The 22,359-nt window shown below is 37.6% G+C and overlaps 1 protein-coding gene across 10 annotated transcripts in view; it reads left to right on the forward strand.

The window, feature by feature from the left end:
* Positions 1-21,789, forward strand: part of stim1b (stromal interaction molecule 1b) — a 28,536-nt gene extending 6,747 nt beyond the window's left edge. For 4 of the 10 annotated variants that reach the window (XM_058757794.1, XM_058757793.1, XM_058757795.1 and 1 more), the window contains 12 exons: positions 1,320-1,450; positions 2,971-3,085; positions 3,344-3,455; positions 3,546-3,658; positions 10,013-10,190; positions 14,026-14,203; positions 14,829-14,996; positions 15,103-15,203; positions 15,425-15,660; positions 15,860-15,946; positions 19,457-19,520; positions 20,970-21,789. In XM_058757794.1, coding sequence (XP_058613777.1) covers positions 1,320-1,450; positions 2,971-3,085; positions 3,344-3,455; positions 3,546-3,658; positions 10,013-10,190; positions 14,026-14,203; positions 14,829-14,996; positions 15,103-15,203; positions 15,425-15,660; positions 15,860-15,946; positions 19,457-19,520; positions 20,970-21,390 — 1,904 coding nt within the window. In that variant the 3' untranslated portion in view covers positions 21,391-21,789. Of the gene's footprint in view, positions 1-1,319; positions 1,451-2,970; positions 3,086-3,343; positions 3,456-3,545; positions 3,659-10,012; positions 10,191-14,025; positions 14,204-14,828; positions 14,997-15,102; positions 15,204-15,424; positions 15,661-15,859; positions 15,947-19,456; positions 19,818-20,969 lie in introns of all 10 variants that reach the window. The other 6 variants (XM_058757798.1, XM_058757799.1, XM_058757797.1 and 3 more) reach the window with 4 other exon arrangements.
* The last annotated feature ends 570 nt before the right edge of the window (positions 21,790-22,359 follow it).

Raw genomic sequence — 22,359 nt, forward strand, 5'->3', positions numbered from 1 at the left:
TGTTTCTGCAAAGAAATATCCACCAATCAATAATAAGTACGTGCCGTTCAGTTTGGTTGTTCACAATACTTCATGGGATTGTAGTTATTTCCCTCATTAAAGCCATTAAGTACACAGCCTTGTAACTTTGTCTTTTTGTTTGATTGTTTTTTTTTTTAAATGCCAAGTTCTGTCATGAAACACAGGCTGATGGGTCGTTGACGCAAACCGATGATATTCACAGCGTTAAACTACTTGGCACAAGCTGATTGGTTCATGTTGCATACGCAGCCAATGAGCATGCTGCTTTACATGTAAATGGCTGGGTAGCATTCGCTAGAGCAGCTCACAGAACGCTTTCAAAGTTCCTCTGTAACCCTCCACCTCCCCAGCTCCACCTGTATAGATCTGCTACAGGTTATTTTTTTATGGGTTTTGTGCAGCAGCAGTATGCCTTACACCATGTCTACACCAGACTCGAGTGGCACAGCACAATAAAATACTATAGAGCTCATTATAATCAGTGATGCTGTCTACAATCCCCAACAGTAAACTGCTGCTTCATTGTATTTATGACGTACTGACACAAAGTTCAAATGATCTGCAACGGTTGCTTTGTTCCAGTGTAGACAGGCTTTAGCCGTTGCGTCACGGCGCGACACGACAATACTTTAATACTGTTAAATACTCACAGCACTGTATCGGTGTATATTTTGGCATTAGCAAATTCCTTTACTTGCTTTGCTGCAGCAGCAGCAGCAATAATCTACAACAACAGCAATAACCAACAGCAGCAGTGTAGCAGATCTATTCCGCCAACACCAAATATGTTAACATTGTCATATCCTTTACCATGCTAAAATCTTCCAAGAGTTGAGAGAAATATTTTTTTTTTGCTTCACATCAGAGTTTGCAATGTCGTGATTCATCTCATAGATGGTTGGATTGGTTCGCACGTTATAGTGTTTTAACTTTGACTATACTATGTATTCTGAATGCCTTTTTCCAAAATGCCTGTGGGAAAAAATAACAAGGCCGCCAAGGCTGAAAAATATAAGCGTATTTGTTGTAATAAGTGTATTTCTCTTAACTTGTCTGCCATCATGAATGTATTTTTCACTAAGCTTCGCATATTGGTATTGCATTCTCTGAATACATGCAATGCTGCCATAGATTTTGGCCAATATATTGGATGGCAGTTAATATGGCTACCTTGTGGTTAACTGTTAACTTAAGTTGCTTAAAATGATCCCTCTGTTAGCTTACTAGGTTTTGTAACATAACAAATTGTGTAGTTCAAGTGGACTTGACTTATATATTGTTTTTTTTTCTCTCTTCAGAACTGTGTGGTATCGATGAGCTGCTTTGCCATGACGAAAACGCTCTGCTAAGTTTCGAGGCCATCCGCAGCATTCACAAAGACATGGACGATGATGCAGACGGCAGCGTGGACGTGACAGAGACGGATGGGGTGAGGGCTGCATCATTTGTGTGTGGTTTTGTGGTCTGCTGTGTTGAGAGGTTGACGTTGCAGCATAGTGCACTGTGCCCAATGTACAAACAAGTGCTTGCTTGAAAGGACACAGTGGCTTTTGGCTTGCTTACTAGAGACATAGATCTCTGTAAAGCTACTTTGAAATAGGCTATGTATTGTCAAAAGTGCTTTACAAATACTTGACAGTACGACAGTGCAGCACAGTGAAGTACAAAATACTGGCTTGCAGTGTACAGCTGTACTGGTTGTACAAATTGTACTCATTGTATATTTGGTAATGTTTTTCTTTTTTAATATTTTTACTTAACTCATAGTAGTTATAGTCATAGTAGTTTGTGATAGGTGGGTGGAATTGTCTGTTTAAAGCAAATGATCTTTGAGCTTTCCTGTAGCTCAAATAGTAGAGCATGGCGCTAGCAACGCCAAGATCATGGGTTCGATTCCCAGGGAAAGCAAGAGCTGATAAAATGTAAAAACTGTAACTTGAATGCAATGTAAGTCGCTTTGGATAAAAGCGTCTGCTAAATGCATAAATGTAAATGTAAATGATCTTTGGAAAGTGTGGCTTGATTGGACTCAATTTAGATGAGTGATTCCTGTCACTACTTTTCAAACACTTTTGTACAATATGTTTTTTTTTATATAAATATATATATATATATAATATTTTTTACAATAATCATGCAACCTAATTATCACATATACAAACCTTTTTTTTTTTGGGAAAAATAAATTCAAAATCCATTTTTGGATCTGCTTGTCATCATCCGTTTGATGGGCATGACAATTTTGCATGCAAACAAAAATAATTTGCCATGATTATGGGTTATGAACATAGGCTATAAAAAGCACTCTGTATTCTCTTTGAATCACCCAAAGCGATTCCTTTTTCATGAGAATGTCACATCTGAGCACTCTGAGTAAACAGTATTGCTGCTGACCGACAGCAGCCTGCCCAAGGCCATAGACAGTCCTGTGAGTGTAAACTTTAACACAGTCAGAGCTGATCTGAGGGATCGTGAGGCGACTGGACCCAGTGAAACTGTCAGCGTTTACATAATGTAGGTTGTCTGAGGCTCTACAGTAGAACTACTGGCTCACAGCAACCCAAGACAAACATTACAAGTTAATCAACTGTTTGCTGTGGCTTTACCTCTCTTGCCAAATGTTGAATTATGCAAATACACAGTGCTGTAAAAAGAAATTTCTTCTAGAAGCACAAACAATCAAAACCAGACTAGTAGACTAACATGACTGTTTTATTGCTAAGATCTGGGTGCTGGATTTTTCTCCTTGCGTTTGAAAATTGTTATGCCTATTTATTTTTGCACTACTTAATAAAAATGTTTATATAGTTGCATTCACATTTTTTTTTTTTTACCAATTGCATGTGACCCTATCAGAACAAACTGTGACCCATTTTTGGGTCGCAACCCATCAGATGAGAACCACCACATCATAGAATGCTAACTTCCAGTCTTTGTTTCCTCAAACAGTTTCTAAGGGAAGACTTGAAGTACCATGACCCTAAAGCAAAACACAACAGCTTCCATAGAGCAGATATGCTGATCACAGTGGAGGACATGTGGAATACCTGGAAGGCCTCTGAAGGTTTGCACACATCTCATCAGGCTAATTATTTCAGTGAAAAGCATTTAACCATTTAGGGTCATTTCAAAATCATCCCAGATAATCCACATTATAAACCCACACCACCTTACCTGCATACAGAAGTGAAAGCATTATGTTTGTGGAACTGAAAGCATTAAAGCTTCCATCATTTGTTCAATACATCTTTCATGGCAATATTCTCAGTGTCCTCTTGCACCCTAAACCACTAGCGGTGCTTACGATTTTTTTTGTCTATAGTGTATAGCTGGACAGTGGAGGAAGCTGAAGATTGGCTCATCAACTGTGTGGAGTTACCTCAGTATGTTGATTCCTTCAGGAAGAATGACATTAGTGGAAAAGCTCTGCCCAGGTAAGGTAGCTTACAGTTAGCATCCCCACAGTTAGTTTTTCAGCTTTTGGACTGAAGTGAATTCAGTGATTAAGATGGTTCCATCCACAGACTTGCAGTGAAAAATGCCACCCTGCTTCTGTCCGTGCTGAAGATACCAGACCGCAGTCATGCACAGAAACTACAGCTGAAGGCTCTGGACACAGTGCTTTTTGGATCTCCACGTGAGTAGCATATATTTGTGGTCATATATTATACTGTATATGTTGTCTCATGACTTGTGATGTGAATTTGAGATGTTTAAATAGTGTCTCTGATTTAAACTCAAGTAGCAAAAGTAGGCAAGATTAGGTAATATTGATTCATTTGAAACTGTCCACTTGAATGAAAAAAAGTCTAGTTCATTGGCAAGAGTTGGTCATTTTGATTCATTTCCGTGAATCAGTTCAAACTGTCCATTTAAATGAATCGATTCAGATTTTTTGGCAGTAGTTGTTAATTTTGAGTCATTTCCATGAATGAGTTTGATCACCTTCCATTTAAATTAACCTTTTCTGATTCATTGGCAGGTGTTGGTAAGTTTGATTCATTTCTGTGAATCCTTTTGAAAATTTGAATCCTCCATTTGAATCAATCATTTCTGATTCAAGGGTGAGATTTTGCAAGATCCATTTCTGTGAATCAGTTTAAATTAATTAATTTTGATTCATCTGCAAGTTTTTGAAAGATCACTTCATTTCTTGAATTCATTCTTATTCGTTGACAAGAATTGGTATTTAATTCATTTCTGTGAATCATTTTAAACTGTCCATTTGAATTAATTCTGATTTATTGGCAAGAGTTGGTAAGATCGATACATTATTGTGAATCAGTTAAAACTGTCCATTTGAATTAATCAGTTTGTTGGCAGGAGTTGATAAGTTTAATTCATTTGAACTGTCCATTAATCATGTTAGAGTTGCATCATTACACAAATATTAATAGAAGAATCAATATTTTTGTTGTAATAGTGTGACTGAAATGCTGTATAGACTGATTGGCTTCCAGAAGTAGAATAATCCATTTAATAATACCCAGTTATTTGCTTTATCTTTCTACTGAATTATTGGAACCATTTTCTTAATTTTCCTTCCTGTTTTAGAGGTTTTAGAAAAACACTAGCTCAAGGGAAATCAAGGGAAGGTTTAGTCTGTTTTCTTTTCTCATGAGCAAATATCTTCTGCATCTGAAAATAGCCAGGCTTATTGGAGTATAAGAGCCAGACAGAAGAGGTATGTCCCGTTAATGTCAACCGTGACACCCAAGTACAGCTGGTGAAACAGAGAAGTGAGGGATGATGGGACAGATGTTATCAATAAATAGGTGAGAGACCTGGAAAAGTCGAGTGCATTCATATGATTGACAGTTCATGTGAATGTCTTTACCTAGAACATCAGCCAGAGTCAAACCTGTTAAAGATGTTGGTGGTACGAAAAGTGCTTTTGTAACGCATTAGACACAACATCTTAAAGGGATAGTTCACCCAAAAATGAAAATTCTGTCATTAATTACTCACCATCATGTCGTTTCAAACCTGCAAGATCTTCGTTCATCTTCGGAACACAAATTAAGATATTTTTGGTGAAATCCGAGAGCTTTCTGTCCCTGCATAGACAGCAACATAAATGACACAATTCAAGGCCCAGAAAGGTAGTAAGGACATCGTTAAAATAATCCATGTAAAATCTGTGGTTTAATCGTAATTTTATGAAGCTACGAGAATACTTTTTGTTTGCAAAGAAAACTAAAATAACTTTATTCAACAATTTCTTCTTTTCCCTGTCAGTCTTTGACGCACATTCACAATAGTACCAAACATTTTATAGTATGAGAAATTTAAAAAAATCTAGTGCTGGGCAATGATTAATCGCGATAAATCGCAAAGTTTTTGGTTTATATAATATGTGTGAGTGTGTACTGTGTATATTTATTATGTATATATATATTATATAAAGACACACACGTACAGTATACTGTATATTTTGAAATTATTTACATGTACAGGTGCATCTCAATAAATTAGAATGTTGTGGAAAAGTTCATTTATTTCAGTAATTCAACTCATATTGTGAAACTCGTGTATTAAATAAATTCAATGCACACAGACTGAAGTAGTTTCAGTCTTTGGTTCGTTTAATTGTGATGATTTAAGGTCACATTTAACAACCCCCAAATCTCAACAAATTAGAATACTTCATAAGACCAATAAAAAATAACATTTTTAGTGAATTGTTGGCCTTCTGGAAAGTATGCTCATTTACTGTATATGTACTTAATACTTGGTAGGGGCTCCCTTTGCTTTAATTACTGCCTCAATTCAGAGTGGCTTGGAGGTGATCAGTTTGTGGCACTGCTGAGGTGGTATTGAAGCCCAGGTTGCTTTGATAGCGGCCTTCAGGTCATCTGCATTGTTGGGTCTGGTGTCTCTCATCTTCCTCTTGACAATACCCCATAGATTCTCTATGGGGTTCAGGTCAGGCGAGTTTGCTGACCAATCAAGCACAGTAACACTATGGTCATTGAACCAGCTTTTGGTACCTTTGGCAGTGTGGGCAGGTGCCAAGTCCTGCTGGAAAATGAAATCAGCATCTCCATAAAGCTTGTCAGCAGAAGGAAGCACGAAGTGCTCTAAAATTTCCTGGTAGATGGCTGCGTTGACTGTGGACTTCAGAAAACACAGTGGACCAACACCAGCAGATGACATGGCAGCCCAAATCATCACTGACTGTGGAAACTTCACACTGGACTTCAAACAACATGGATTCTGTGCCTCTCCACTCTTCCTCCAGACTCTGGGACCTTGATTTCCAAATGAAATGCAAAATTTACTTTCATCTGAAAAGAGGACTTTGGACCACTGAGCAACAGTCCAGTTCTTTTTCTCCACAGCCCAGGTAAGATGCTTCTGACGTTGTCTCTGGTTCAGAAGTGGCTTGGTAGCCCTTTTACTGAAGACGTCTGAGCATGGTGACTCTTGATGCACTGACTCCAGCTTCAGTCCACTCCTTGTGAAGCTCTCGCAAGTGTTTGAATCAGCTTTGCTTGACAGTATTCTCAAGCTTGCAGTCATCCCTGTTGCTTGTGCACCTTTTCCTACCCAAATTCTTCCTTCCAGTCAACTTTGCATTTAATATGCTTTGATACAGCACTCTGTAAACAGCCACACCTTTCAGTAATGACCCTCTGTGACTTACCCTCTTTGTGGAGGGCGTCAATGTTCATCTTCTGGATCATTGCCAAGTCAGCAGTCTTCTCCATTATTGTGGTTTCAAAGAACAAGAGATACCCGGAATTTATACTGTAGGGATGGTCATTAATTGAAACTCAAATGTAAATATTCTAGTATTTTGAGATACTGATTTTTGACTTTCATGAGCTGTAAGCTCTAATCATCAAAATTAAAGCAAAAAAACTTTTGAAAGTTTCAATTTTTGAAATAACTTACAAAAAAAAAAGAACTTTTCATGACATTCTAATTTATTGAGATGCACCTGTATATATTTATATTCATATAATTTATATTGTATATATAAATATATTTAATATATAAACATAACATTTTCTTAAATATATACATGCATGTGTGTGTACGTGTGTGTGTGTATATATATATATATATATATATATATATATATATATATATATATATATATAATAAATATACACAATACACACACATATATTATGTACACAAAATTATATTATGTAATATAATGGAAGCTAAATATTTTCCAAATATTTTAGAAATATTTATATTAGTGATTCTTCACATTTCAAATTGGTCTTAGTCTTTATGCAAGAAACTATAAAGATAACTTAAAAATTTTAGAATGAGGGTCCCAAGAATGAGTATGATCGTATTGGGTGGGCCGTGACATCTAAAAGATTAAACACTTGCACTGAGTGATTGCTAGGTGGTAGTTTACTAGTCCTAAGTCTAGCTCGCTGTTTGAAATAAAATGATATATATTTTTTTTAATTCAGTTTTTCATTCTTTTGTGATGGTTAAAAATGTTTTAAAATTTGTTGTAGCCTTGTGTTTTTTTGTAAAGTCAAACTAATTGAAGGAATTTGATGTAATCACTTTATATACTGTATAAATATACCAATGCGTCTGTGAATCCCTCCCAGTTCCAGACTCCGTCCAGAGCCTCTTAATAATCTCAGCTATGGCAGTTATTTGCCTCTCTGTTTATACTGTCCACGGTTGAAGGTTCCTCACTATTCCAGACGATCTTACTATAGTGTCTCATGGTGTTGTATCACTAATGGAAAATCGGCCTAGTGTTTGTTTACAAATTTTAGCTTTAGCACTTACACATGAAGAAATGAGGACGCTCTGCCATCCAAAATCCCTAGACCTGGTCAAAGATTATGTATGCAAACAAAACACTCATTTATATACATTCACAGAGTTCTTTTATCAAACACTACTAGTGAAAAGACGGAAGTCCAAGACAGAAGTTGATAATGTGCCGGCCTCAGTAGCCCCACAGGAGATTTAACCTGAGCCCAAATCAAGCCGGTTAGGATGGGTGAGCGTCAAGGTTGAAAGATTCAACACCGTCCACTCACAAATACTTTGGCACCGCTACATGTCCCGTCACCTGCCATTTTCCTGGGCAGGATGTGAGCAGCGGAATCGCAGATGGAAATAGCTCTTGCTAATCCAGTCATCCAAATCTTCCCATTACGCAGCTGATGCCGCCACCGTTGTGGGGAACACCTCTCTGGAGTTATTTATTGCCGTCATTTCTGCATGCAAAATAGATTAAGACAGATGTGATAGAGAACTCCTGATGTGTATATACGTCCTGCATGGTTAGATCCTAGCTGGGAGCTTCTGGGAAGTAGATTGCTACTTGTTTGTATTACTGTTCTTCTTGCTAAAAGCGGTATGTGCATGTGTTTTATATCTCAATGTTGTGCAACAGCCACATATGTTACGCTGGAGTTGTAGAGACAGGAAGACAATCAGCCTGAGCAGACCCTAATTTAATGTATTACTCCTGCCAAAAAATCCTGGGCGCTTTTCCATATACCTTCTTCATACTCTTGGGCTTGTGATTTTGTTAGTTCATAGAAAGTCAAGGCAGTCCACTATTGCATATCCTGGTAAAGTCTGTTTTAAAAAGAATATTCTGGTTTTATTTGTCATGTTTAACTGCATTTTTGGTTGACATGATGAAAGCATCCTCAACCCATTAGTCAAATACTTTAACTGTTATATTTTGGTATGAAAAACAACTTTGGAAATGGACGTTAACTGAAGATAGCAGACATAAGCATTGGAAAGAAAACGCTAATTTGCTTCGGCCATGTCAGGGTCAGCTGGGGTCACGAATGGAATGTGTGTTGAAAAAGAGTCATAATTCCCACAAGACATCACTGTCTTTAGAGCATGTGATACACTAATGCACACAGCACTGTGTACATTCATTCACACACTACTGTCACTTATTTAAAGAAATTAATACCTTTATTCAGCAAGAATGCATTAAAATGATCAAATGTGACAAGAGTGAAGACATTTGCAATGTTACAAAGAATTTCTGTTGGTAACACTTTATTTCGATAGTCCACTTTAGACATTCTACTAACAGTAAGTAACTTTGCAACTACATGTCAACTAGCAGTCATTAGAGTATTAGTAGACTGTCTGCTTAATATCTTCTAACACTTTATTTTGATGGGTCCACAACATACAACATACTCACTATAAGAAACTTTGCAAGCATATGTCAACTTATTCTACTAACCCTAAACCTACCCTAACAGTCTACCCTGAGAGTTAGTAGATATGTAGTTGCAAATTAATGAGAATTAGTTGACATGTAGTTACAAAGTTACTTATAGTTAGTAGAATGTCTAAAGTGGACTATCAAAATAAAGTGTAACTTTTCTGTTTTTCCAAATTAATTTCTATTTATCATCAAAAAATACCCCAAAAAATATTAAGCAACTCAACTGTTTTTAGCATTGATAGTTATAAGAAATATTTCTTGAGCACATCATCATATTAGTATGATTTCTGAAAGATCATGTGGCACTGAAGACTGGAGTAATGATGCTGAAAATTCAGCTTTGCCTCCACAGGAATAAATCACATTTTAAAATATATTCACTAAGAAAACGATTTTTACTAACTATTTTTAAATTGTAATAATATTTCACAATTTTACTTTATTGTGTAATAAATGAGGCCTTAATGAGCATAAGGGACTTCTTTCAAAAACTTTACAAAATCTTACCAACCCCAGACTTTTGAACTGAATACAGAAAATGCGAAAGACACAGATTGTAAAAAAAAAAAACACTGCCAATATAATATGATGTCCATTGTTAATAGGTGCTTTCATTTTACAGAGAAGAGCAACATCAACATTCAGCTGAACCTCTCTTGTGTTTTACGTAAAAAATAAAGTTTGGAACAACATGATATTGAGCAAATGATGACAGAATTGTAAGGTGGACAATCAACTTTATTGTTACTCAAGTGTTGTTGTTTTTTGTTTTGTTTTTTTTGCCCTTTTTGGCAGTGAGCAAACACAGTCACTTGAAGGATTTGATGCTGGTGGTGTCTATCGTGATTGGAGTGGGGGGCTGCTGGTTTGCCTACATCCAGAACCGGAATTCTAGGGACCACGTTGGCAAGATGATGAAGGACCTCGAAGGGCTTCAGAGTGCTGAGCAGAGCCTGCTGGACCTGCAGCAGAAGTAAGCACTCAGTTTGTCCCTCAGTTTGTATAATAAATGAACAGGAAACAGGCTTACAGCAAAAAACAGCTAATCGGCCGGAAAGACTTTAAAGTGGACCTGTGAGGCTCATATTTCATGACAGTTGAAAAAAAAAAATCATCTTATTGAGGCAGAACAACTTTTCTAGATGTAAGGAGGAACGTCTGTTTGTAAGTTAGCGATGAATTCCTGTTGGTTGAATTTGAAGAACTGTATTGTAAACAGTCTTTCACAGATGGTTACATCATATCTTAACATCTTAAAAAAACAAGATTTAACTGGTCATGACATCACAGAATTGCTAAGTGATTTTGTCAGTCTCATGTTAACACGTTAGGGTGATTAATTGCATATTTTAAATGTTTATTCACAGTAAAGCCTGTTGTAGTTACCGTAAACACTTCCACTGCACTGTGAGGGATGAATATGAATATGTCTGTGGTAATCAACAGCTCGCCACAGCTAAGTTTGAAAATAACCTTGAAAATACCTTTATTTTTGTTACTCATTGAAAGTACATTTAGTCTGGTTTCTGAATTAGGAGCAGCTATACTTAGTATCGTCAAATGTTTATTTTTATTTGAAATGTTAGTCAGTTCCAGACATTTTGATGAAATATTAGGACAAAGAGGCTTTAAGAACGTGAAATGATCTACTATTTTAGTGTTTTTGTTCAGTTAGGAACATGGCATCACACTTGGCTTACAGCACAGTAGGCTATGTCACTCTTCTAATAGCATGATTCATCAGAGAATTATATTACATTAGTAAACAACAGCCTTCCGTTACACTAATGAACACTAATGCATATTGCTTCATACTTCATTATTTTAGTTTACTTTATTACACAGCTCTCTGGAATACTTGATTCTGATTTGTCACAGCATTGTCCTTTCAGACATTTTTGTATAACCAAAACTGTATGTATTGGTTGTTTTCCATGGCAGCTAGTCTTAATTAGATAAATAAAGTTCTAATATTGAACTAATATTAACTCATTAATGCAAGGATGCATTAAATTAGTCAAAAGTGAAAGTAAAAGAATATATAATGTCACAGAAGATTTGAATTTCAAATAAATGCTGTTTATTAAAGTTCTTACTCATCAAAGAAACCTGAAAAAAATGTCACCGATTCCACAAAAATATTAAGCAGCACAACAGTTTTTAACATTGATAATCATAAGAAATGCAGCAAATCAGCCTATTGGAATCATTTCTGAAGGATTAAGTGACACTAAAGACTGAAATAATGAATGTTGAAAATTCAACTTTGCATCACATGAATAAAGTATATATTTTTAAAAAATTTAAAGTTATTTTAATAATGATATTAATAAGTAATAATATTTCAATGTTACTACAATGTTACTGTTTTTACTGTATTTTTGAGCAAATAAATGCAGGAGACTTCTTTCAAAAACACATAAAACTGTATATATTTGTCATTTTCAATGGCAGCCAGTCTTAATTAGATAAATAATTCCTAAAAAGCTCATGTTTTATTGAAACGTTAATGTTTACAAGACAGAAACTACTATGAATATACACTTATTAGGTCTAAAGTGACTTGAAACAAATATACGCTAATGTTTTATTTAAAGACAAAAAGAGGAATTGGTCTATGTGGTGGAAGTGTTTTCATTTCCTACTATCTTTGTCTGTTCAGGTCAAAAGACTCTTGCAGGGTGATGCAAGCATCCCTCAAAAGTCCTTAAATGGCAAAAGGACGGGCAGTGCTGTGCTGAATCCGGCTCGGAGTGTTTCAGACAATTGCACTATCATGCTGCACTCTCAGTTCAGCTGGCGCCCACTGCGCTGAGGCAGAACAGAGAACATGTCTCTGTCTTTTTTCAGAGGTCAGAGGTCCCGGAGAAACTCATGATTCAAACATCCTTTCTTTACGGTGCATTAATTTAAAGCAGTGGCCTTATAAGGAGAAGGATGCAGTTTGGTGATCTATATTAGTTTGTTCAAGGAAAAGAGGAATGTTTGTTGAGTGTGATGTGATTAAGTCACAGTGTAGGTATGGCCAGTGTTACAGAGCAGCACATGGATCTAAGTGCATGGCATTTCTGTCATATCCTTCACACTAAATCCCATTTGGAACAGAGATCAGGACACCTTGTTTCCACTTTGATCTGCACTACGTCCGTGCTGTGTGATGCAACTGGCATTTCTGTGGCAAAAGGCTTTCATATTTTACATTTCATATTTCACATATCTGTCTGTCTCTCTGTATATACACCTATCTGTCTGTCTGTCTGTCTGTCTGTCTGTCTACTGTATATGTCTATGTATTTGTCTATCTGTCGTCTGCCTATCTATCTGTCTGTCGGTCTGTCTGTCTTTTGGTCTGTCTGTTGGTCGGTCTGTCTGTCTGTCTGTCTGTCTGTGTCTGTCTTTCGGTCTGTCTGTTGGTCGGTCTGTTTGTCTGTCTGTCTGTCTGTCTGTTGGTCGGTCGGTCGGTCTGTCTGTCTATTTGTCTGTCTGTCTGTTTGTCTATTTGTCTGTCTGTCTGTCTATTTGTCTGTCTGTCTGTCTGTATGTCTGTCTGTCTGTATGTCTGTCTGTCTGTTGGTCAGTCGGTCTGTCTGTGTCTGTCTTTCGGTCTGTCTGTTGGTCGGTATGTCTGTCTGTATGTCTGTTGGTCGGTTGGTCTGTCTGTCTGTTTGTCTGTCTGTCTGTTTGTCTATTTGTCTGTCTGTGTGTGTGTGTGTGTGTGTGTGTGTGTGTGTGTCTGTCTGTCTGTCTGTCTGTCTGTGTCTGTCTGTCTGTCTGTCTGTCTGTCTGTCTGTCTTCGGTCTGTCTGTCGGTCTGTCTGTCGGTCTGTTGGTCGGTCTGTCTGTTTGTCTATTTGTCTGTGTTTGTCTGTCTGTGTCTGTCTGTTTGTTTGTCTGTCTGTCTGTCTGTCTGTCTGTCTTCGGTCTGTCTGTCTTTCGGTCTGTCTGTCGGTCGGTCTGTTGGTCGGTCTGTCTATTTGTCTGTCTGTCTTTCGCTCTGTCTGTCTGTCGGTCTGTCTGTTGGTCGGTCTGTCTGTTTGTCTATCGGTCTGTCTCTTTGTCTATTGGTCTGTCTGTCTGTCTGTCTAGCTGTCAAGTTTTTTTCCCTTATGAACTTTTCTACTTGTTCTCTCTGCTGTTCATTTCCTTCCTTTTCATTTATCTTCTGCTCCCCTCCAAGTTATGAGTATTACACTCTGCCTTGGCCGCTGTCATATCAATGACAGTTTGATTTATACCTCACTTCCTGTTTGAACTGGGACTACGTCAGCAGGAGAGAAGGCTACCCTGTACAGTCCTCTCCACTTTTATGCCCCCCCCCCCCCCACCCTCTTTCTCTTTCGTTCTCATTTCTTTGACTAATAAAGGAGAAAAATGCATCAACTGAAATCCAAGGAAATATTACACTGTGATAATATCACATATATGCCAAACAAAGCTGATTGCAATTATTTTAAATTGAATCAAAGACTTGTCAACCAAGTGCATCATTAAGCCACATTAATAACAAAATTTAGCCATCCATGTCCTGGAAACTCTAAATGGTCTTCCAGTGTATAGCTGAGAGGTGGGATTTCCCTGTAAATCTGTAAGGACGTTTTACCACAGAATTACCACACTGTACAAGCCACATCTTGTTCAGTTGTCATGAGAAGGAAGAGGTGTGGTAGTGCAGATCCACTTCCCTTTTTATTTCTACTCATTTCTGTAGCGTGCCACCTACTGGTGACTGAGGGAAACTACATTAACTGGTTGGTTAAGTAACAAGTCTATGGTGGTTCAGTTTGAGATTGATAATGTGTTTATGTTTAGGCTGCAGATTGCGCAGGAAGAACATCACACGGTGGCGGAGGAGAAGGTCAACCTGGAGCGGGAGATGCGAAGCGAGATTGTTGCAGCCAAGCAGGAGGCACAAAGACTAAGAGAACTGCGTGAGGGTACCGAGAACGAGTTGAGCAGACAGAAATATGCAGAGCAGGAGCTGGAACAGGTATCACAAGGCTTTATTAAGAGGATGTACAACTTGCGAGAAGGATTTTTTTTTTTTACTTTAATCAAAATGAAACCTTGCCAAGGGCAACAACTTTGCCACAGTCATTTATTTCAAATTTGCAAATTAGGCATTGCCTCATTAAATATGTACAATTCTTCACAAAAAAAAAATTATATACTGTAGTCCAGTAAAAATACAATGCCAAAATTCATTTAAATGCATAGCATTTATAAAAACATAAGATAAAAAATAAATAAATTGTAAAACGATCTATTATTTGAATGCAAAATATTGCAAAAAGTTTAATAGTTATATAAAAGTTATCATTTATATGTGTAGTACCTCCCCTTAAATTTATTTTGTTGAAAAGAGGGTACTTTTTTCTATCAGTCTTCCAAACTCTAGTAAAATAAAAGCATGTTTATACCAAAACACATGCCTCTTTTCACCATTCGCTTATTAGCAACATGTTTGGATATCCTCACAGACTCTCACAGATTGACCTTACAGGTGTCCCATCACCATGGGAACAGCTGAAGTGGCACAGAAGAGGTTTTACACAATTCCCTCCTCAAAACATTGAAACACAGTCAATATTTATGAGCTTGTGTGTTTGTTTTAGGTGCGAATGGCTCTGAAGAAGGCTGAAAGGGAGCTGGAGTTGAGGAGCGGCTGGTCTCCTCCTGAAGCTCTGCAGAAATGGCTGCAGCTCACACACGAGGTGGAAGTACAGTACTACAACATTAAGAAACAGCAAGCGGAAAGACAGCTCATAGTGGCTAAAGAAGGAGTAAGATGTTCAAATACTCAGAGATTACAAGCTTTAACTGAATATTAAATATATTTATCTACTAGTTGAACATCCATTAATTATGAAGTTATGACCACCATAACAGGCAGAAAAAATCAAGAAGAAGAGAGGAACTCTCTTTGGGACGTTCCACGTGGCCCACAGCTCTTCACTGGATGACGTTGATCACAAAATCCTCACAGCCAAGTGAGTCACCAGAGATAAAGACTCATTTTAACTTGCACAGCTAAAAATAAAGGTTCCAGAAGGAGGGCTTTTTAAAATAACTATTTTTAAGAACTTTTTAATAATCTGAAGAACCTTTTGGATTGGAAAGGTTTCATGGATGTTCTTCATGGAACCATAGTTAAGAGTGTAGTAGAGCAACCAGACCAAACCTCACCTCTCTTTCTCTCTCACTTCTGCAGACAAGCTCTGGGAGAAGTGACCGCTGCTCTGAGAGAAAAGCTTCATCGATGGCAGCAAATTGAGATTCTGACAGGGTTTAATATTGTCAATAACCCTGGCATGTCGTCTCTGGCCTCTGCCCTCAACCTGGACCCTGCTTTCTTGGGCATCCGCCCCATTGTACCCCAACACCTACTGCTATCCGATGACCTAGACGACATGGACGAGGACATACTTTCCCCAGGAACCCTGCAATGTGAGTTTATCACACACACTTTTTTTAATAGTGCTGAATCTGATCATATTTATCTTTGTCATGATATAAAGCTTCTCAGCTGTCTATAACCATATTAAAATGATCCAGTGACCAGTTGTCTAACCCTAATACATGGCGATTACGCTTTCCGTTGAGCTTTGCCTTTTCGTGGTGTGATATCATTGGCTAATGTCCGCAGATGCCGCCTGGCAGATGGATCGGCGAGTGAGCGACCTTTGGCCTGTGGCTTCCGAGAGCCAATCCCTGTGGAAACCAATCCCTCCTGGTCGGCAGCACCCCCTTTATTCTTTCAGCTAATGCTAACACAAAGCAAACCCTTCTATGTCACTCCCACTGCGCATTTAAGACCTAGATGGAAATTGTGTATCCAGCTCTTAAACAGACACCTTTAATCCTTTGTTAAACTTTTAAAGTGCAGATGTGGAATCAGTGCTGCTGTTTATATTCATCTCAGTGAATATAAGAGCTTTACCAGCTCTATTGCGATCCTTATTGTAGATGTTACGAATTAGAAGCCACTGATTCCATGTCTGCACTGATGGCAACCTAATTTTCCAAAATAGGTGCGGTCACAGTTACTGTCATTTGGCAAAGTTTTGCTGCGAAATCCATTCATTACAACAGGGATCCACACGATCAGGGGTTTTTTGCTTTGCAGATTTTGCAACAATTGGTCGTGTGAAATTGCCACACAAAAAGTTGCTTGGTTTAAAAGTGACTTCTGTGTGAGGTGTGTTTGATACATCTCTACAGTATTTAACATAGACCAGTGGTCGGCAACCAGTGGCACACAGAGGGATAATCACTGGCACGCAAGCAATAGGGAAAACTGCATACTCTCGTACATTTTGAGGTAATCATTCCTCATAGACAGCCTGTTAGGAGTTATAAATACTATTAAAGTGTGAGAATTAGCTTGCGCTAGTCTACAGATGCACGTGACTCCGGCAAATCACGCGTGCGACCGCTGTGCATACAAGGCACTTCAGATCAATGCCTCAGTGGTCTAACAGTGCTAGTCAATTTCAAAATAATTGAGATGTCCAATCAAATCAAAGTAGGCATTGCTGAGAAAAATGATGTAGTTGTTCAGTATCGATTAATAAAAGTCGCAGGGCAGCATTGACAAGTTTCTGAGCTCCTGAATGTTTCTGTGTTTGCGCCGCGCAATCTACGATCTCTGTGTGCGTCAATTAAAGCATGCACAGTTGACATGTCACATACACATACAGTGGTGTTCAGTAGAATCACACTGCAAATATGTTATTCAAAGTCTAATTTAAACATTAAAATATATTTTTTTTAAATGTTAAGTTTTAAAAAATTATGAAAAAATGCTTCAGAAACTATTTGCATGATAATCAAATATAGATTTTTATCTGAACATTTAAAAATGCTTATGTACTCTATAAATACAGCATGCATTTAAAAAGTGGGGTGGGGGGATTTATTGGCACAGTGGTTAACCAGAAAAATTAAAAATGGCACTTCATGTCCATAAGGTTGCTGACCCCTGACTTTTTTGCCCGCGAAATTCAGCCAAAATGTTACTAGTGTGACCACACTGTATATTGAAGATGTGCTGCAAAACATGGCTCTATAGCTAGCGCAGATGCTAGCTAAATCAATGCTTTCTTTTTATTATATCTATGGGCTTTTCATACTGAAATAGTTAACCCTGGGTTATATATTATTTTTGTTCTGTGTTGCTGGGTTTCTAGGTTGTGATTCACAACATGTGTCTTTAGCACAGCAACTAGGCTAACCCAGAGTTAAAATCAAGTTGTCAACCCTCTTTTCACAATTTAGGGGGTAAAACTTTGTTAAACCCTGGCAAAAAGTGGTTAAAAAATGTTAACCCAGCGTTAAGCAGTGTGCAAAGCCCATATTCTGAATGGACGATTACAAAATTCTGTGCGTAAATGTTTTTGTACATTGATTTTGTATATACTGTTAAACTTTTATAATTTGTTGTCGCAAACTGACAATGGGTTTCATTCACTAACTGTGCATGCATGTATGCAAATTTGTACATGACATCTGTGTACAAACGTTTTAACAAACAAACCATGGTTCATCAGTAACTTAATTCTAAATGTAGGAACAACTGAAACCAAACATACGCAAAAAATCACACTCTTGGTGTCCTTATTATGGTTTAATCTATTTCAACGTGAAAACCTCGGGCACGCAGTTGCTCATTTAGAATTCTCTAAATTTTATTAGATTATAACAATGTTCAGAACTTCATGTGTTGTGAATTAGGTGATCATTTTTAGTGAAAAGTTCTCATGTGCATGTAAATATGCATAATCCACACAATTATTGGTGAATGAGACCCAGTGTCCTAGTTAGCCGTGCTAATTTCACATCTTTCGTATCACTCCATAGTTTTCTGACATAAAATAATTTCACTCAAATCAATATTTCATGTCCATTTATTCATTTATTAGTTTAGTAGCCGTGTAATAAGTGCATAATGTACAGTCATCATCCATCTTAAAAGTTTCATACAGCTAACCAAGAGCTGCATCACTGTATTATTTTCGTGCAGGCTGAAAAACCACATGTCTGTCATCGTGCAGTTTTTGTGGACACTTATCCTCTTCACTCTGCAGTCTTGCAATGCTTTTACACTTTTGTGTGTTCATTTCCTGTGCCACATCATCAGCTCTGTTTCCTCCCTAGCTCTGTTTTCCTTCATTAACCACAGTTAATGTGCTTTTATCACTATATCACACACTCCTCCCAGATGTAACTTCCAAAATGTGTGTTCATCCCTTGCAACAAAGGCAGGCGTGAAACATTACCTACATGTGATAAAAGTATGTAAAATTAATTAAAGGGATAGTTCACCCAAAAAATTTTAATTATATAATATATTACTCACCCTCATGCCTTTCCAAACCCGTAAGACAACACAAATTAAGATATTTTTGATACATTCCTAGAGCTCTCTGACCCTCCCATAGACAGCAATGTAATTACCATGATCAAGGTCCAGAAACGTAGCAAGGAGATCGGTAAAATAATCCATGTGACATTGGCGGTTCAACCGTAATGTTATAAAGCTATGAGAATACTTTTTATGCACAAAGAAAGCAAAAATAATTACTTTATTCAATAATTCTCCTCCGCGTCACCCTATGGCGCCATTTTGGAGAGTATCCACTGAATGTAAACAACCTATACAACGTATGTGCGCGGATACGCTGTTTACGCTTTGATCTGAACGTAAACAACGTATGTGATACTCTCCAAAATGGCGCTACAGGGTGACACAATAAAGTCATTAATTTTGTTTTCTTTGCGCACAAAAAGTATTCTCGTAGCTTTATAACATTACGGTTGAACCACTGATGTCACATGGATTATTATAACAACCTCCTTGCTACGTTTCTGAGCCTTGATCGTGTAAGGATCCTTGCGGTCTATGGTCAGAGAGCTCTCGGAATGCATCAAAAATATCTTCATTTGTATTCCGAAGATGAATGAAGGTCTTACAGGTTTGGAACAATATGAGGGTGAGTAATTAATGACAGAATTTTCATTTTTGGCTGAACTATCCCTTTAAAGCATGATTAGTTAATCTAGTCATGAGTCATTTCTGTTGTAAAGTTTTAGCTAAGCAAAATCAAAATGTAACAGATACACAGCCCTCTGTTTTGGACGACCTATAACACTATATGAGACAGAATCTTGATTAGATTATCTGAATGCCTTGAATATCCGCTCACTAATACAGACAAACATCTGTGTGTGTGCCTCTCCTCAGCTCCCAGCCTGATGTCCCTTCGGTCACGACACGGAGACCCTATGCTGAACCTGAGCTCTCAGAGGTTGGTAGAGGCTGGTGAGAGTGAGGTCGGGCCCCTGCGGCCTCCCGGTCACCCATATGTGCGGCAGGCTCGCAGCCACTCAATCGGCCACGTGGAGTTTCTCCCTGTGCCGTCGCTGTCTTCCTCTCTGTCTCATCCCTCCACCGTGTCTACTTCACTCCTGTCTTCCTCCTCCGGCTCTCGTTTTGCTGCGCTGCAGTACCGCTCCTCATACTTCACCTCTATGGAGGCGGTTTCAGGTCTGCCGCCAACAGGGTTCACTGCTTCACGCAGTGAACAGAGAACTGAAAGCATTGGGTACCTCACACACTGTTTGCTGTGCACACACACAGCATGTGTGTAGGCCGTCCATAACTTCCCTGTTATTGTTAAATACTGAACTATTCTATGCTAAACAATTCTATGGTTTCCATTCTATGGTTTCACCTTTTTAGTTCATTTCCATTTAACTATTTAAATGTAAACACAGTGAGAAACCGAATTAATCCAGCATGAAAAAGTCAACATGAAATCAAAATTGACTCCATTTACTTTCTTTACAATCATTCCTGGTCTTATTGTGCTTAATTTTTCATTGGACATTACTCTAGTGGGAAAAAGAAGGTCTTCGTAATTTTGAACTTAAATTTAAACTTGTTCCATCCAAGGTTAACTAAAACTAAAACCCAAAACCAGTTTGGTACTCGAAAATAAAATAAACATGAATGAATGAATGAAAACTAAAAATAACTAAAAAGGAAATAAAAAGTAACAAAACTGTGTCAAAATAGAAATATTTCAAAAACAATAAGTAATAAAACAACAAAAAAATAAAATTAAACATCAAAATTAAAATAAGAACAGAAAATACAAAAAATATTGAAAAAAATATTTCAAAAACAATAACTAATAAAATAACAAAACAATAAAATTCAAATAAAAACAGAAAATACAAAAACAAAAAATAATTCAAAAATACTATAATAGTGTCTCAGTGATACTAAAATAGCACTGGTTCTGAAAAAGAAAAAAGATTTTTTTATATACAGATAGGGAACATATTTTTTTCTATGTATAACTATTTATAATAATTATAATAATAATAATTATATTTTTAAATCATTTAAATATTTTAAATAATTCTGCAGTTTTTAAATAATTTTGTTTTGGCTTGTTTAAGGTTACTGCTGGAGTTTTTAATTTTGCCAATGCAGCCATAAATAGTAAGATTGTGGGAATAATAGCAAATCATGATAGATGTTAAAAAGTCATCTTGACTTTGACTTCACCATATTCCACTGCAAACTACATTCCCAATGTTTCACTTGGAAAAACATCGCTTTATTGAAGTAAATGGATTGCGAGTGCTGTTTCGTGTTGGCATGAAGTTCAAAAATTGAAACTAACAGACTAAGGGAAAGCAAATGTGTAGATTCTGAAATCCTCTTCTCTCCTTGTCCCGTCATGTAGGGATCTGAACCGATCCGAATCGGATTCCTCTCTCTCAGTGTCTCAGTACGCCGATGCCCAGCGCTGCACCTCAACTCCACTCTACAATAAGCTGTCCAGATCCAATGGTGGTTCCTCCACCGACAGCCCACTGCTGCAGAAAAAGACCTTTGGCATGGAGAAGTGTGCCAGTCTCGGAGAGATCCACTCTCAGCCGTCTAGCCTCACCTCAGTTGGCTCGATGCGCTCTCTCATCTACACCTCCGAGCAGGACGGCCCGTCACTGCCAACAGGAAAGGGTGGCAGCCGAATCTCTCAGATCACAGGCAAGAAGAACCTGGGGGACGAGGACAGCGGCTCCACAGGAGACGACACTGAAGGCTCCAGCACGGGCCGCAAGAAGCACACCTTTACCAAACTCTTCAAGAGACCAAAGAAATAACAGTATAGGGAAATGCCAAACACAAATTGACTAAGACTAGCACAACGGTACTTTTTAACCTTGAAGAGTTTTAGGAAGAACATGTAATTTATGTGGAATTTTTGATTTATATCGTAATTGTGTTGACCAACGGGAACAGAAACAGTCATTTGTTGGGAACAGGTATGATATCACTGTACATTTATTTATTTGCTTCTACAACTAAGGGCACTAGATGGTATTGTCCATTTTTGGTGTGAGAGTTACTTCTGTTTTTATTTGTAGTTAGCGTGAGCTGGAGCTTTCACTCTCAAAACAAACACCAAGCGCATGCAAAGGCTTTCAGCACATACAAATGACTCCACCTACTCTCTATGCTGTTGTTTTACATAGGATTTGCTTGGACTTCTTTCCTTTTCACATGCAGCCCATCAGTGTGTTGCCAGAGGAAACATTTGGCCGTAAATATTACCGTTCACATTCCTCTGCTGAAAACACACCACAGTACGAGTATGCGGGATCTTTGAGGCTGAAAATATCTTGTTACTTGCTTTTGTTATCAAAATCTATTTTAAAATGTTTTAAACTTGTTACGTCCTCACAGAGAAAATAGGTGCCTTTCATTTTAAGCAGTGAACCGCCTATGTGAGTCACAGACAGGATATGTACTGTAGTTCTCGTCTCTGGCTTGTAACTACATGCCTTTAACTTCATTCATGCTTCATGCCACTGACGTCTTTTCATACCCAAGAAATAATAAAATAAGACATTAAAAAGGGGGGGGGGGGTTGCAAATTAAAATTGAGTGCTAACATAAACTGGGGAGTTTCTTTTCTTAATAAAAAACACTGAACTTTACATTTTATTAAAAAATGTGTCATTATTATTAGTTATTTGTTTTCCCATTCAATTTTTTGTTTTCATTTTGGCAGTCTTTGTAAGAAAATTAAATTACTAATTGTATTTTTTATTTGGCAATGTATCATCCCA

Source organism: Onychostoma macrolepis, chromosome 21, assembly GCF_012432095.1.
Source record: "Onychostoma macrolepis isolate SWU-2019 chromosome 21, ASM1243209v1, whole genome shotgun sequence".
NCBI classification, from domain to species: domain Eukaryota; kingdom Metazoa; phylum Chordata; class Actinopteri; order Cypriniformes; family Cyprinidae; genus Onychostoma; species Onychostoma macrolepis.